This window comes from Pyrgilauda ruficollis, unplaced genomic scaffold, assembly GCF_017590135.1.
Source record: "Pyrgilauda ruficollis isolate IOZ18807 unplaced genomic scaffold, ASM1759013v1 scaffold37, whole genome shotgun sequence".
Lineage (NCBI taxonomy): Eukaryota > Metazoa > Chordata > Aves > Passeriformes > Passeridae > Pyrgilauda > Pyrgilauda ruficollis.
The window spans coordinates 3,129,172-3,146,910 of record NW_024525156.1 but is presented as its reverse complement, the minus strand read 5'-3'; the positions used below and the strand labels follow the sequence as shown (position 1 = coordinate 3,146,910).

Genomic DNA, 17,739 nt, shown 5'->3' with positions numbered 1-17,739 from the left:
CCATTCCTAGAAGCTTATCTGATTACTTCTTGTCTTCACTTAGGTAAGCTCATGTGATGAAAAGTGTACGGCTCCACAGCTAAGAGTACAACTTCAATTTTCAGCTTCAACTGATTTGTGTTCACTTTGACACTTCTGTGATGTCCAAATTCTTATCCAGTAGAAAAGCTGAAAAAACAAGCACCCAAGGAAAGGAACTAGAAAAATGGAAGCCTCCAGGAAAAAAGTTTTCCAAAACACACCAAGGGACAGATTCACAGTGAATTTCTCAGTAGGGAACAAGAATGGGTACTAACTCTGGTCCCTTCCACCACACTGAGGACAACAAGAGTGCACAACCAGAGAGAGAAAGCTTCCAAGAACCCTCTTTAGTTTTTGTAATACTTATTGTGCCTCATATATATAAAAGAAGTGAAGCAATATTCAAAACTCTGCTTCCATTTGAAAATCACATGGATACTGAATGAATATGGCAAAACCCACAGGTAAGAACCCACATGTAAGCTGCTTGCTTTTTTTAATGAGCTGTCAAATACTATATTTTGATGTTGAGGAATATAAACATTTTACTCAAATCATTAGGAGGTCAGAAAACAAATTCGGAATACATGAATTCCAGTTAAACGTAAACATGTCTGTAAACTCTAGCAAATGTAAAGAAGCCAATGCAGTATCACCCACTACTACCACCTCTCTCAGTATTCTGCCAGTCTGAGGTCACAAATTTAATCTGAGCTCTCCAAAACTAAAGGAAGTACCATGGCACATACAAAGCAGTGGAATACAAGTCTAGGAATTCAACAATATGTATTAATCAAGCAACTCAGAGATTGTTAAGTCAGTTATATTTTTCAAGATTTTATGACAGTGCTTTGAGAATTCATCAACGCTTTGAGAACTGAAGCTTTGAAATCACTTGTGATTTAAAATACAATGTATTTCCTTCAAATAAATTGTCCTGTTAGCGGTTTTACTTTTCTCAATATTTTCTCAAGTCAGAATACCCTTCATGCCTAATAAAACTTCTCTATTACTGCTACCCATATTCATTCAGGTCAATCTGAAGAAATTCAATCAGTATCAAGAGAAACAGACACACCAATTCTTTTCCATTGCAGCAATAGATGCAAAAAAGGGAAGACAAGCTAACTTGATTTATATTGCTGTCTTTCCTTTGTCTCACCTCTCCTTAAATGACAGCATGTTTCAAACAAATTCATTAAAAAAAATAGCATCCCAACAGAATTAGCAAAAAATAGTCTTTCTTGACAGAAGAGAGTAGTCATGTCTCGACAATTCAGAGGGTAGGAGCAGGCAGAATGCTGCCTGGTACTAATGAGAAGACCCAATTGGATAAATGGGTGTTTGGAAGGCACACACATATAAATCCTTTGTGTCCTCTCCTATCAGTGTGGACACTGAACTCATTGCTGTAACCACCAAGCTCGTATCATCTGGACCTTGTGAATCACAGCTGAGGAACTTGTTAAAAAGAAGAGAAACATAATTTCTTTGATCCAGAGCTGTTACCATTGATAAGTCACTTTCAACTCAATGTAGTGAATACACAATTGCTACAAATCTTTGTAATGTACAATCAATTTAATTTCTATTACTGTGTGCTCTGTGAAGGAGCAAAAAATTATTTTGCTTAAATCTGAAGATATTTAGCCACAAAAGAAAGAAACTTAGACTGCTAAACAACATTTTCTGAACAAATGTGACCAGCAAAGCAAGGAACGGTATGTATAAAACAGCAAACCTCAGCTGAACATCACACAAACTAACATGTTTTACACTTAATATTCCACTACTCTCCAGATTCTCACTTTACAAAAATGCAGCTAAAGACAATGAGACACCAAACTATTGGAGATAATTCAACATTGGTATAAATCCAATGACATCCATGAAACAGGCTTCAGCACATGTTTGTCCAGTCCCTTAAAATGCCATTTTATAGTGCCATACATGTTCAGAGAAAACATGAACGTATATGCACAGGCTTACAAAATGTGCCAACCTCCTTTTTGCCCTTATGGTGCTCTGCAGCTGAGACCATCAGGCTGAGTGACAGTGCACACAGCATCTGGACTCTTTTCAAGCTATCTGGATGTGAGATGCATTTAAAAAAACCCCTAAAATACAAATACTTTTGCTTTTGTTTTGTGTACGTAAACCCTAGTGAGAAAAAAACCATCACTAACATAGCATAGAAAACATTTTGGGGTCAAATGTTCCTATGCTCCTTGGCAGTTTAAAAGAAACATTGCTACCCATCACTCAGGTGGGAGGTAGGGAGTCTAGGCAGCAGGCACAAGCTGAAGTGAATTCCAAAATCAAGCTGAACTGCAGGTGACAGTCTGGGATGCCATCAGATGCTTAGGGTAAGGTTTGTTTGCATTCCATACAAGTGTAGAATGATTTATCTTGACTTTCAGAAGTGTGTGGACAAATTTGTGTCTCATTTGATAGAATGTTCTCTTTTTTCTTTTCCTTCTTTCTTTCAATATAATTTTGGGAAAATACCAGAAAAAATGACATCCAAAATGCACTCTCTTGGGGCTGATTTACATCTTTCTGGCTAGACTGGTTAAAACTTATCTTCCACAAGTCCAACACTTTTTGTCACAGTGCATTGTCAAAATACGTCAGCCTATAAAAAAACACTGTCTTTTGAAAATAGATTTTTCATAACTGCCAAAAATACCAGTATGTAAAGCCACTATAGGAAGAAATAATAATTTCAATAGAGTCCCAGAAAGGAATATCCAACTAAAGATAGAGAGTCAGCAAATTCAACCACTCTTTTATTTTGACAGCTTTTTTTTTTTTTTTTTTCATAGCTACGTGCTTGTAATGAGAGATATGCAGGGAATTATAAAAGAATTGGTGAATCAGAAAAGGAAATAAGAAAAAATGTGGCAAACATTACAAGTCTTTCTTTGGGTATTTGTCCAAGTGGAATAAAAGCAGATGTGAAAGAACAGAAAAGTAGAAAAGAACATGTGAAGTGAGGATGGGAACAAAAACAGTAATTGTGGCAAAAAATGAAGTGAACACATTCATGAGATTTGACAAGAAGCTAAGTCCTTGAAGAAATTCAGAGACGAAAGTCTGGAAAAGGAGAGGAACATTGCAAAAAGCAGAAGAGTTCAGTGAATGTGATGATAAGAGTACTCTCTTATATGCTGGGGAAGGAACAACGAACTAAGGAGGCTGTGCAGGACAGAAGTAATATTTTTCAAGAAAGATCCATGACTGTCCATATACTGGCCCAGAAAGATGGTGAAGTTCATGTTTACTTGCCATGAAGGCAGTGAGGGAAAAGTCAAATGAACAAAACTCAAACCAGAAAAGATTTGGCACTGAAGGAAAAGGGAATTGATATATACAGGTTTGTAAACACGTGATAAATATTTCTGTGGTAGGAATTTAATGCATAGTAAGACATGGAGATGAAGCAGAATAGAAGAAAATAACAAAAGAAACATTTTGAAATCTGTGAACAAAGGTCCAAAAGCCAATGAGAGACCTAAATAGAAAAACACATTTTAAAGAAACCTGAAGAAAGAATTACAGAGGAAAATCCACATGGACTCCAAAATTCAGTTCAATCCTAGTATAGAAAGTAGATAGGAAAATATTAAGCCGAAAGCAAAACAAGGGAAGAACATTAGAAAAGAAGCTATTTACACTTTGCCTTGGAAGGGTATTAGCAGATAGAGTAAGAGCAATCTTGGAAGACTGAGGATGGAAAAATTCACATTTTTGCAAGCTTGAAAAAGTTGGTTTCTCCTTTCACTTATGCTTTAGCTCAATCCAATAGTGTTGAACAACGAAGCCAAAAATCATAATCTGTCTTTACTAATGGTCGGGCAACAGACTTCTGGAAACAGGGAGTTCAAAAGGTCGAAGACTGGCAACCATTTTCCCACTGGTGTTAAACATTTATCAATCATAAATAACAAAAAAAAAGAATCAAAATCCTTGAGCAAAATTAATTCATCATTGCAATATGAACTGATTTTCTCTAGAATTACCAATTCTTTGAAATCAATCAGCCAATGTTTTTAGTTCATGGAAACAGGAGTTGTTACATCTGCAATATATGTCCTCCTGAAATTCAAAAACTATTGCAGAAGTAGTTCTTCCCCGCAAATTGTTTTAACATATAGAAACTATTAAACCACTAGACTTGATAATCTTCAATATATTTTCATTGTAGATATGCCAATTCATGCTGGAGGAGGAGATGGAAACTTTACATAAAACATACAATTTTAAAAATATCTGCTTTAATGTCTGCATAGTCAATTTTTATGGTGACCAGAATTATTAATGGAATAGTTCCTGGCATGAGGGTTTTGGGTGTGGGTTTGTTTGGTTTTGGAGAAATTATTTCTGGGTTTTACTGAAATTATGTTTATTCCATTTGGAAAGTGTTTTCTCCACATTTTAATGAAAGTGTTGTCCTTATGCAAGTTTTCCAGAGGCAAGAAACATGAATGATCAATCCTTGAAAATTTTCAGTGTCTTCTGAATTTCTGACACATATGACTATTGGCCTCTGAAAATCTCTACTTATTACAGGTGTTGATGAATCAAGAAAATCTACTGAGATTCAAAGGCAAATTCTCACCACGATCTCAAGAACTTCTCTGAAGTCAAAGCTCTGATCTATTCAAGTTCAGGAATCTGGCTTCCAGCTCCAGTCCTTATAATCCAATTCTGACACAAATACTTTATTAACTTTGAATGCATTCCTGCAACAACTTTTCCCTTTGAAGTTTGTGGTGACTGTAGGTGGTTAGCTAGAGGGAGACAAATACAATCATCCAAATGTCAAAGCAAATTTTCAAAAAGGAAACTTTACACTTTGTAATGATAAAACACTGCCAAAGGTATTACTGAAAAACAATATAATCTCTGAAGACTTTAAAACTTAAATTAGAAGAACAAATAAGCTTTTGAACTCTAAAATTAGTGCAAATCTTAAAACAAATCCTAATTACAGAGTCACTAAGAAGATTCTAGCAACATGAATCAGAAGTCTGCAGCCAGGAATTTTACAGTTTCAATTAGCTCTTTGAGAAGTCTGGATGTGCAGGTGTGCATGTACATAACCTCTGTGCATACATACATGGATCTACATGCAGACACAGGGATGTATGCACACACAGCTTATCACTTTGGTTAGCTCTTCCTGATATCTGCATGTATGTTTGTGCCTCACTGCACCTTCTACACACTGAGTACAATATGTTCAGTCTGAAGCCTTAAGGGCTGGCCTAAGCAAGCTCCCAAGCTCTCTGCATCTTTCACACTTTCAGGAGTTTCATGACAACTTCTGACTGCAAACTACAGCGCTGGAGCAGACCAACCCTTTAATGAGATATGACAGCTTTCTGCAGAGGACAAAATCAAAAGACAAACTCACATCATGCTTACAGCTTGATGGTTGGGAACTGATGCCAACAAACCACTTTGAATTATAACAGCTGAATAATCAGTCCTAGATCAGCATCAGTGGTCAGAAGTGAAGAGAAGGAGTCTGGAGGACATCATGTGAGAGTACAGGGGTAAGGAGAAGGTTTAAAGACAACACTCTCCTGCTGGACAATGGATAGAGCACATCCAGGTGTGGTACACAGCCACCTTCTCTTTCATAACACTTACAGATTGACACCTGCAGAAATCAAGCTTGTCTCATCAAAGGAGGTGACCAATTTGGCTAGAAAAATACATATGCTTATGCTTTGAAGAAGTCAAGTGTATTAATTTCAGGATTTGAATCTTCCTGGACCACGAAATTCAAATCCAAGCTTCCCCTCCATCCTGAAGGATGCTCCAAAGACTATCCACTTCGGAGAAAAATCAATACCCTGATCATGCTAGCAAAAAATCATGCAAGTTCATTAATTGAGTTAAGAGGAACAGACTAAGAATAAAGAAGCAGAACCTCCTTTTAAATTTTCTTTGAAATAATGCTTGAACACTATTTTAATATCCTTGGCCTTCAAGTCTTTTCCTGTTGTGAACATTTTTTTGCTATTCTTTCAACTCTAACTTTGCCTTTGTCTCCATCTTCTAAATAAATGTGAAGTGATAATATAGGATACCACAAAGGGAATGGAAGTACACATGTGCTGGACACCAGGCTACTTCACCCTTTTCCCACTTTGTATATACATATAAATATAAATTCATAATTTTATCTTCCTTTGCAGAATACCGTAGCCTTCAAGGTTTCTCCATGTAAAAAAAAAAAAAAAAAGTGCTATATCCTTAGGAAACCAGAGCTTGACTTGTCAATGTTTATTATTCCCAAGAAACTAATTTTCCTAGGATGTATAGCCTTGTTTCTTTTTGAATTTAGTGTGAAGTATTAAGAAATCACATCTCTCCAAACTATTTATTTTCACAGACTGGTGTACTTCAATTCACTGGAGGGAACCCCTCACTGCTCAGTTTTGGCATAAACTTTTCAAGAACAGTCCCAAATTTAACTGAAACCGAAGTTAAAATCCTGTGGAAATAGGTACAATATATACTGATGCTTGGACTTCAGCTGGCACAATTACAGCCTAAATAGGGCAACCAGTGCTGGGAATTCTGCTTACTTGTGGGTATGCACTGCTTCAGATAACAAAGAAAAACCTGCTTTTGCAACAAATTATTGGTTGGTGAAAGCCACTCCCTTCCTTTGCCACTGTTTGCAATTCATCTTCTACAAGACTTAACATGTTTACTTTGGGGTTTTCTCCTTCCCCAGTGAAAAGACGCTCTATAAATTAAGCAACTTCAAGGGGTTCATCTCCGCCAACTGTCCATCAAAAAGGAATGAAGGTCTTACATTTTAAGAGATTACAGTGAAAGTGTCAGAAGACTTTTGAGAACCAGAAGTAGGACAAGAAGGAATGATTCTAAAATGGACTAGTGTAGCAACTCATAAAGGACATAGTCCAAAGCCAGTTAAAATCAGCAGGAATTTTTCCACAGGCTCTAGTGAGTTCTGCATCGAGTCTCCAAAGGTCAATCTAACTGTATGGTGCTGAAAGAAAATAATACCCTAAATTATGCTGCCGTTGTCATTTCTTCAGAAAATCTTTTTCTTCAGTATACTTTCAAGCTCAATGAAAATCATAACAATGCCAGCTAAGAAAGCATAGCTCTGATTTTTTAAACATAAAATTTGGTTCAAGATATCCATACTTCAATCTCTTCTATTAAAGAAATGAGAAAGTAAAGGACCTCCAACAAAACACATGTGAACTGGATCCCAACAAATAGCATGGAGTTGTTTTAAAACCATAATCAAAACAGATTAAAACCAAAATCCATAGAACCCAATGCATGATTAGATACCCTACACTGATATATAATTAGTTGTCTAACTAATTGGCAAGGGTTTAAAAAACTAAAACACATATTAAACAGCACATGAACACATCTAAAAAGCTAAAAGATCACTACTTTACTTTCACCCTTAGCATGATTCTTTCTTTGATGTCATTTTCAGTCACAGAAAATTAAAAGTAGAACAATACACTAAGTTCACAATCAAAACAAAACAAATTAAGAAGTCCCAAAGTATTGCCTTTCCATAGACAAAGGATAAAGTGTTGGGGTTTTTTTCCCCCCTAACTCAAAGAAGTTACATAGGATATATTTTCCCAGCTCCCTTTTTCCCCCCGTTTTGGGTGAGGGGGGAAGGAGGCGTCAGAATTTTGGATAGGCAAGTTACTTTTAATTAAATACTAGTTAATAACTTTGTCTGACCTGTACAACTGCCAGTATTTTTAGTTGATATTGTCTTTCTGACCTGCAGTCGTTAAACTAGAACAAGGACTTTGTTTAACATTCGTTAAATTTAGACAGCACCACTATCCACTATTACCCCCCTCCCACTGCTGCTGCACTAATCTCCCATGCCAGCTGCTCAAATGTTTACATCTGAAGGGCTTTCTCTGTTTGTGCAGAAACAGTCTCTGCACAATATCTCTCATCTGTACATTTGCCAGAATCAAGGCAAAAAAAAGCCTCCCTGCTGGAATTCTTGATTAATAAATAGTCCTAAATGTTTCTTCTTCCCTCCCTTCTTCCTTTCTGTCAAATCCATTGCCATTAGGTTTTTACAAGGCAAACCTCCACAGTGAAATTTACTGGCCTGAATCTTGTCCTGTGCAAACAACTGTAAATCAGAACAAGCTCCATTTAGAGTCAATGAAATCACACCATCTCTGCGCAGAAACTGGGAGAGACTGAAGTCAACATGCATACCTGAGCATTTGCTGGGATGGAAAGAGGAAAATGTTACCATCAGAGAAGGGGGGTGTGGGGAATTTCACACTAACAACATAAATCTACTGGCAATCTCTCCATCTCACTATGTCATCTCTGCACTTCAGAGACTGCCTGCACAATTCATAACCTACACACTGGTCACACCTGGCTCACAGCAGGTCACTGAGGTACTGAACTAGCAAAACACCTAAACAGGTGCTTGGGATGGCACTGAAAAAGTCAGTGGGGCCAATGCCTACAGCTACTTTCCTAGTCAAGACCTCTGTAGGGCTAGGTCTTGCTACCTATCTTGATCTTTCTCTTCTGCCCTTCCAGCTGACCACTTACAAAACCAGAAACATTTTCCTTAGTTTGCCCAAGTGCTTATAAATCTGCTTAAAAGTGCAAATGACATTAAAAAAAACCAAAAAAAACCAAAAAAAAAACCCCATAAAAACAAAAACAATTCAAGAAAGTGGAACTGACTACTTCATACTGTTGAAAAGCCTTTAAAAAGACTAACCACTATTTGCCACACTCTTTCTCTGCTTTGGTTTGCATCCCAAAATGTTTCTTAGACTTCAAATGAAGTATTATACACTTGAAACAGAGTAAGAGGAAAAGCAATGGCTGAAATTATTTGTAGTCCTTTCTGCTAAGCTCCAAGGGGAGGAACAGTATTACAGCTGCACGTAAAAGTCTTACAAAGCCTAATTCAACAGTTGTCTATTGAAAAAAAAAAAAGAAATAATATGAAACAGCTACACAGGCTACAGTTTTTGATGGTCTCTTTTTGTAGTGATGAACAACTGAGAAGCACACACTGAGAAGTACATTCAGTGCTACACAGTCTTTGCTTCATACAGACAACTCTTTGAGTTAAAGGAAGACTTGTAAGAGCCACTAAGCCTCATGTAGGTCTGACTTTGCATGAGAGAACTAAGCCATAAAGTTCACTTAGGAAAACTTCTCCATCAAAGTAAAATGCATTGTGTCCTGTCAGCAAGTGTTTTGCAAATCCTCCCTTACCTGCCATAAGATGTTATTGAGACATATGGTTTCACACGCTACCAAGCAGCAGTTTTGCCAACTAACAATAATGCACAGAACAAATATGTGTGGAAATCATGAGATCATCTAATTAAAAGAAATGTTATTGTATGCCACTACTTTTAATGAAATCGAATCTTCACTGTCCACAGAAGAGGCTGGAAAAAACCCAAATCCTATTAGCGCTCATGCCTCAGAAATTGTTTGCAAAAGAAAAGAAATTATACCTTAACTGGTGATGAAAATTTTTGCTGTATCTAAAATCTACATATGTTAATAGGCTATTTTAGTCTAATATAATGAATTTATGGTTACATGGGATTCAGATTATGCCGCTACAAAACAGGTTTTACTGCTTAAAAAAATTTCCATCATATATTAGAAATAGGGAATCAATGATATACTGCTAGCCATTTCTGATTTCATCTAGTAAAGGGCACTGGCATAAATACACACTAATCCTTCCACTACAGTAGTTACCACTGGAAAGCCTGACGAGAAATTCCAATTGTGAAAAGCCTGATCCTGGTATAAACTTTTGTTTAAAGGTGGTATTTTCCAGACCACGGCATGCTTGCCACTAAGAACAATATGCTGAATGTGTTATGACCAAATGTGAATTACAACGCTATTACAGACTATTAAGGGGTTCTGGTAATATTAATTACCAAGAAAGCAAAGCCCGAGTGGTTGACATGTCACTAGAAAAATCTCAAGTGGAATTTTGAGTTTGTCTTTGGGTATTTTTTAATGTGCTTTTATTAATGCAAATTAAAAGCCATTGGTCTTATTAGCTGCTGCTTTATTATTTTTTTTTTTTTCAGTGAGTTAACTTCAGAACTTTTCAGTGAAATCAGTAACAAAAGATGAATCAGACATAAAAGGACTTGGGTGGTTAAGGGTGTGTCACCAGGTCTTAATTAAACATCCGAGGGAGATATCTGAGCCAACTTACGCCAGACTGGCTGGGTACATCACCGTGCAGAGAATGATGCCATACAGCCCAGGTCTGGAATTGCCACACACAAGCCTAACTTAGCATGCTCCTGTTAGGTTATGCCTCTCTAAATCACAATGGTTTGCGCTTTCCCATTGATAAGCCTGACATATCCCTCTGTTGTGCTCACTTCCATTTTGGTGCCTGAATTCTGCTTCTGGGCATGCTGAGCATAGAAAATGTGGAGAAACCATACTTCTAACCTCCTGCCTAAATTCCAACAGGATCCATAAAATGCGCAAATCTCCTTCTTTGTCAGCCAAGGGGCCTGATCCAATAGATATGTTTAAAGCACAACTAAACAACTGGGCCTCACAAAAATGAAACTGCCTGAAAATGCAGCTATGGTATTTACCTCTTGTCCTGTCCAAACCCCTGCCACAAGTTCGATGATTCAGTAGGAGTATGGTAAATCCAGGTCCAAAACCATTGTCTAGTTGAGAAATAACAAACTTTCACTTCTTGTGAGGAGAGCAATTCTCTGTTCAAGGACATGAACATGAGTTTAGCTAAAAAGAGACTGAGATTAGGGCATTCATCTGGGCAGGAAGCCATTTGGCTCCTCCAGTTCTAGCTTTAGTGACTACTTACTTGCTGGATGTAACATCTGCTTAGCATAAAACACAGAAAAACATCTCTGGCTCTAGAAGCCAGAGCTGCCACCACACTTAAGTTAGTTCATTACTGGTCTGAATAGTTAAGCTTGCTCTTGCTCTCTGAGTCACTGAATATTTGGGTATTTTTACAAAAGGGTGCTTCCCACATCAAGAATACCTCACAGCTTTGTTCCAGGCAGTCTCCAGCCCAGTAAGTATTTTGGTTTTCTTTTTTTTTGCAAAGGAGGAAATAATTCTCTGATGCTGATATCTCTAAAGGCAAAAAAGAGAACTTAGGTCACTCACATTTTGGATAACAGTGGTAGGTGGTAATGCTCTAGAGTAAAAAGCTTTAAATACCTGAATCTAACAGCTGATTTGAATCTTGAGCAGAAGCAGGTAACAGACACAGATGGGCAGAGTTTAACAAGCAACTCCTGCTGGGAAGATTTCAGTGGATTCAAAACTCAGGAAATCTTACTCTCATCTGCTGAGATTCAGAGTCCAGACACCCACACTGTCAGGTATCTAAAAGAAGCACAGCCAGGCATAGTTGTTGCCAATTCCTTTTGTAGACATGACACTACTCAAGCCCTTTTGATTTGACTTAATCCACTTCTCTGTGTTCATCTCAGAATGTTTCTTGACAATATTTCCTTCAAAATATCCAGCTAAAACCACTGCAGGAACTGAAGATTATGACCTATCTTTTTAAAAGCAACACAAATACCATGAGTTGTGATGATTTAACTCTGAAACATGCATTTCTAAATAAAGATACAGGTTCTGGTAATCACTGACTACCTGACAGTATTTTATTTAAAAATTAAAAAACCTTCATGGTCACAAAAAAGAAGCTTAAATGCAACTTCTACAAACTTAACACTCAGAAGTCAAATGGAGGAAAGTCCACCCTTAATGATTTCTTTTCAAATCTCATTATCTTAAGCCACTTTTGTGTGGTGAGGGCAAGAGCTGACAAGTGATTTTTGAATGCGTGAAGTTGGCAAGTGCAATCTAAGCAGCACAGACGGAACAGGGGTCAGCTGACATGTCTCTTCACTAGATACAGTTTTTAATAGCTTGTAACTTCACCGTGCTTTAACCATGGATGCTGAGACTTTCCATTCCAGGTGTCTGCCTCGGGCTATTTTTTTTTTTTTTTTAATTTTTTTTAGCCAGAGTAGTTTGGCTGGTTCTGAAATGATTTTTTTTTGCACTAACTCCAAGGACCTTTTCTTTGAAGAGGTCTAGTAACACCACATTGTGGAGCAAAAACTAAGTCTGGTGGTGGCAGGCAGCCACTGTTTCAAGCTCTTGCCTTCTGCTATCACATACTGTAAGAAAAATCTAAAGATACTATAACAAGCAAAACCATCTACGATTCACACAAGTGAAGACAGTTAATATCCTGTAAGTGCAAGCACAAAAGGAGGTGGGAACAGCTGCATCTCTCCAGCAGCCATAGCCTGGCTGAAAGGCACCTTCATGGTCTGCTTAATCTATAACTCTGCTCTGAGAGAGAATGAAGTACATGTAGCTCGTCCTCTAGCCATTTTTGGACGGTTTGCAGATTAGGGGATGATAAGGATTTCAAGTCATTTTTATAGCATGCTCCCCAGTGAAATTTCCATGCAGTCAAATTTTTCTCCCTCTTGTATCCAAGTTAAATTTCTATTGCTATATATAAAGCATATCGCTTCCTGTCCCTCAGTAGATAAGGAGAAATAAAGTTGATCATTGGCATCTTTACTATTGAAATTTTCTCAATGCCAGCTTAAGCCTTGGGCAAACCTTTTGTCTTACCAAGGCAAGTTAACAGTAATGATTTTTTCTGATTTTTTTCCCCACAGTGTATCACAGGCTATCAAAATAAAACTAACTCTACTGTGATGGTGAACCTTATGCTGAGGTATTTATTAGATCTGTTTTTCTTCTAATCATGTCAACAGCTGCACAAATGAAAATATTTATAACTGTATCTTCCCTAGTGTCATCCTCTGGCATCTAACTACCAGCTTACAGGCACCCTTCAATGAAAGACTGGGGCAAACAGCCCTGTCTGCTGTAGCATTTAGACAACTTCCCATACTCAGTTTGTTGAATTTTGTATTTTGCAAACAATATTACATTAGGAAACATTGTTTTAAGGCCAGATCACAACCTACCTCTTGGACAGCGCATCAATAGCTTTAACTCTACAAAATGCGTTGTAACTACCCCAGGATTTGTCCCCGCTAATAAGAAACAAACACACTCTAAGCGTTGTCAGGAGACCAAGAAGGTAGAACATGAAAACAGGAATTTAAAGCAAACATGATTGTCAAACACAAGGAAATATTAGAAGTGGACGGCTATTAACCTAACTTCCACCTAGATGACATGGGCAGTAATCTCATTCCTATTGCCCTGAACAGTACCTGCCTATGTGACATGAAATCCTTGACAGGAAAGGATATCAGCTGATCACCGGGGACCTGACATGGTTGAAGAGAAGTAACATTCACCTAACTGTACCTGATTCTTCTTTCCACCCGTTCCAACTGACAAAGTGTACCATGAATGGTGTAACTGCTGCCATCAAAGAGGGCATAGAAGTTACAGCTAGAGTACAAGGCTCTGAAAAGGTAAATCATAAATGTTTTTAATACCCTTTTATGGAAAAGAGTTGTTGCCACCACTTAAGAAGTGATTTCCAGGATTACTAATGCACCAAAGCTCTTGATGATTTTCTTCTGGAGAACAGTTCTCTAAGAACAGAACATTTCTTCTGAAGAACAATTCTCTAAGAACAGAACTTTTCTTCTGAAGAACAATCTTGCAATTATTCAGGTACATTTGTTTTATGAAATAAAAACAAACCCAAAATCCCCCACACATATCCTCAAAATATCTGATAATTGTTTGGTATTTTAATTACATGTTTCTTTTCCTCTTGTAGTTTTGCATATGAACATACATGGCATGACAGACTTGTCAAGCAGAGAACTACTGGACTATTTGCTTCATTTAATAATTGATTCTATTATGGGCAAAACTTACATTCTGAAATACACTGAAAACTATTTATTTTTAAAATGGTGCTGATGAAGTGCTGATGAAGATCCTCCAACATTGCACTGCTGCAGCCCTGTTTGAACTAGAGAAACCCTGTGTGATAAGACTTTGTGCTGAAGTTTCAAAACCTCAGATAAGTGTTCCTGGCTGTACTTCTAAATATTTGTTCCCAAGTTGACATATTACATAAACAAAGTCCACATCAGAGCTACACATCGTTCAGCACTTGGGACATGTTTTTTCACTCTTGATTTATGAAAACACGAAGGCCCCAAAAATAAAACCGGCTAATATTAGTACTGTGTTCCAATACTGTGTTTTATCTTGATCAACTGTTTATATGAGGACAGTGACACCAAGCGGTAGAGAGAACTCAAGTTCCCTTTTTTTCCCCAGCTGTTCTGAAGTTGAGCTCTGACAGCCTGCCTTCGGCACAGAAAAAGCTGCATACACTTAACTATTCTGCAGCTTCCAACTGCTTTACCTGTATGTTGTGTATTTCCCCAGCATTTGTTTTCTGAAAAGTTAACCTGGATATAAAACTGATCTGCTTAGCACAAAACCGATTTATTTCCCAGATTAAGGGAAAGGATTTCTGCTTCATTTACAATTTACAACACATGGTGGATTTTGTGTCCATTACTGGTGTGTGGTGTAATGAACTGCTGCATTTTGAGGATTTTCATGGAGGAATCCTTTTGTGCATTTCTACACCCTCTCTAAGCTAACATTATTTTCACCTTTATTTTTGCTGATACTGTGAAAAACTGTCCCTTCACCTCAAGCATAAATGTTGACTTTGCCATCTTGACTTGGAAAATTTGCTTCTTCATCAACAACTCAAAGTATTTTTAGAGGCATTAATAATTCCAATAATAATTAGATAGATATGCCACTGAGAATAGTATGGTGGTTAAAAAATGAATACAACTTGTGCTTGAACAAACACCTAAGAGTCTATTATTTCATATACTTTTATTCCATTCATTCATATTGCCCAGTTTAAACAAAGAAACAAACCAACTCCAAATCAATCAACTCCATTACAGAATTATTACATTTTTTTCCTACAATTCAGTGTGCACCCCCACCACATAATAGTGAGAAAAGGATTTAAACCAGGCTTATGAAAGTTCATGCCTTTACCTTGGTAGTACTTCGCAAGTTAACTGTTTCTTAATAGGCAAGAAAACTTTTCTTGTTTCAGTCAATGCAACTCCTGCTACTGTACCAAAAGTAGTGGCAAGATATTTTTCCTTCAGAAATAAACCTGAAACTGCCTTTGGTTCCCACATAGCAAAACCAAAATACTTTCAGATAACCCAAAACAGTATTAGAGAGCAGACCAGAGGTAACTGCAAAAGAGGAATCCTCTAGTGGATGACATTCTGCCAACAATCCTATCTCAGCAATTAAACTTCTGTATGAGGATCTCTAAATACATATTCCGCATATATGTCCATGTAAGATACCACTTAGTTGGAACAGAGATACTTAGTTCCACTGAAGTAAATGAACTATATTTTGAACAAGCAGAGTAACAAATTACTCAGAATGATTGAAAGTCTCAAATCTAGTCCATAAGGAACTGCTAAGCTGAACTTCTAAAATTATGAAGTGTTTTTGCTGGTGTTTCTATTTGAATTTATCTTAATAAGAAGTTATCTATGCCAACTATCTGTACCAAATTTGCAACATTTTTTAATTTTTCTCCTAAGGAAGCACAATTGCTGAACTTTTTTCTTGAAGCCCTTCTAGCCTCCTGAAAAGATGGACTTTCTGTGCTGCTGAGTGAATCTGTTAGACTTATTTAATACACCTTCTACAAGCTTGAACAGAATACTGCCAAATTCAATGCAACAAGGTCAACATACTTCTTCATGTGCTCATGTATTAGCAGGATTGGTGCTCATACAAATACAGGTGTCAAACCAGAAGTGAAAGACAAACACTGAACAAAGGCTACATTGTTCTTCAAGATTAATTCCTCTTACGAAGAAAGTGGGAAAAAGCTAAATCTCTGACATGCTCATTTAACTGAATAAAAAGAAAACACTTTTACCTCTTCAAGAGCTCTTTCTTCCCTATGAACTGGCACCTTTAGAAGACATTTGCATGTTCAAGATGGTTTTGAAATATTTTTTCATCAATGTCGGAGGGAAAAAAAATAATTTACAATTTTCTCTATAAAATTCCCAAGAAAAATAAGGTGATGTCTCTCTTCTGGGGTAAGCACCACACACCTTTACCATCATATTGTTACTTGTAATTCCTACTCTTCCTCCTCATTCTTTTCTAGTACTTGGGTATCAAGATATTGAGATTAATTTATAATGGCAGTGAATACAAACCACAAAATTATTTTATTTTGGCAGAACTTGTGATGCTTTTTCTATCCTTTTACTTAATCTATTTCAATTACACATGATCACCCTCTTCTAGGACTTTCCTTTAGTGACAGAGGCCTATTAATCTATCCATCTGAATAGTGTTGCGCAAATTTTTAGTATCACAAGCAGCTTTTCCATTTCAGTAATTTATTATGAAGTCTTCACAGATTTGCAGAGCCTGGTGTTTTTTATACTTCACAGCAAATCAATTTTCTATCTATTTCTTTTTTTGGATTCCCCTCATATTACTCTTTTCATCTGGGATTTGTTCTCTTACTCCTTCATTTTTTCCACAATTCTGTCATCCTTCTCTGTGGCTAGCGAGTTCTATATTTTGCAAATCCACAGTCCTTTTACAAAAATCTGTTTATGAAAGGCGGATTCAGAGCTGAACCTTACATTTCAAACTTCTATCACATCATCAGTCTTCTCTAGGTTTTGAAAATATGATAACAAAAAGTCAAGTAATTTTATAAAGTAATAAAAAGATGTGACAATTATTATTAATATAGCACTAGAACCATCTGAGAAAATATTTAGGATTCACACATCCTAATCTGATACCTTCTTATTGGGATCCTCATAAATTGGTATGCGGTCAGTCACTTAATGTTTCTAAATGTGGTTCACAGGATTTTAGTGCCCCAAACCCTACTGGGATACTTAACAAAAGTCCTATCTGCTTTTTTCCAGTGTTTACTCTTCACCCCCAAGCTCCTTATGAAACAAATAGAATGCTGCCATGCTGTAGAAGTCAGATACAGGGATGAAAAGAAAAGTTGTGGTTTGATAAGAAAAACCCCCTTTAAATAGTGTTGGTAAGGCAAACATTGTCTTGCATCATGCAGGACTGTCACTGCATGTCACAACACCCATGTTCTCCCTCACAACTACTTGGAATTTAACACTGAATGAAACTTTATTCATAGTGAAGCTAGCAAGTTTTATTTAAAGACAATGCATTACAGTTTAATTTCATGAAGATACGCAAACTGTGCACTCATGTAATAAAGCCTGCTAAAGCATAAGCTATTTCTACTTCTACTTGGCTAAGCATCAGGAACAGCAGTGGTTTCTGGTTAATTCAAACTGCAGGAGCTAATAAGAATACAACAGCATCTACAAGCTGTGTTAGTACTTACATCCAAGCTTCCTTCACTTGTAGATGTAGAACTAAAAACATCCTCCTCACCACAATCTCTGTTCATCCTCAAGTACTCTTCTGTCTGCAACACAAACAAGTGTCCTACACAGCAGCAGCAAAGGAAACAAAACTGCACAAACATGCCAGAGCAAAATACCAAACCCCGTCAAGGAACCAAGACAAACTGCCTCAGTGCTGGACCTGATTGCTGAGACACTC

The 17,739-nt window shown here is 37.1% G+C and overlaps 1 protein-coding gene across 8 annotated transcripts in view; it reads right to left on the bottom strand.

Moving 5' to 3' along the window:
* Positions 1 to 17,739, bottom strand: part of COBL (cordon-bleu WH2 repeat protein) — a 157,907-nt gene that overhangs the window by 79,410 nt on the left and 60,758 nt on the right. For 6 of the 8 annotated variants that reach the window (XM_041475918.1, XM_041475917.1, XM_041475919.1 and 3 more), the window contains one exon: positions 17,519 to 17,602. The exons of the other annotated variants lie outside the window; for them this stretch is intronic. In XM_041475918.1, coding sequence (XP_041331852.1) covers positions 17,519 to 17,602 — 84 coding nt within the window. The remainder of the gene's footprint in view (positions 1 to 17,518; positions 17,603 to 17,739) is intronic. 8 annotated transcript variants of the gene reach the window in all.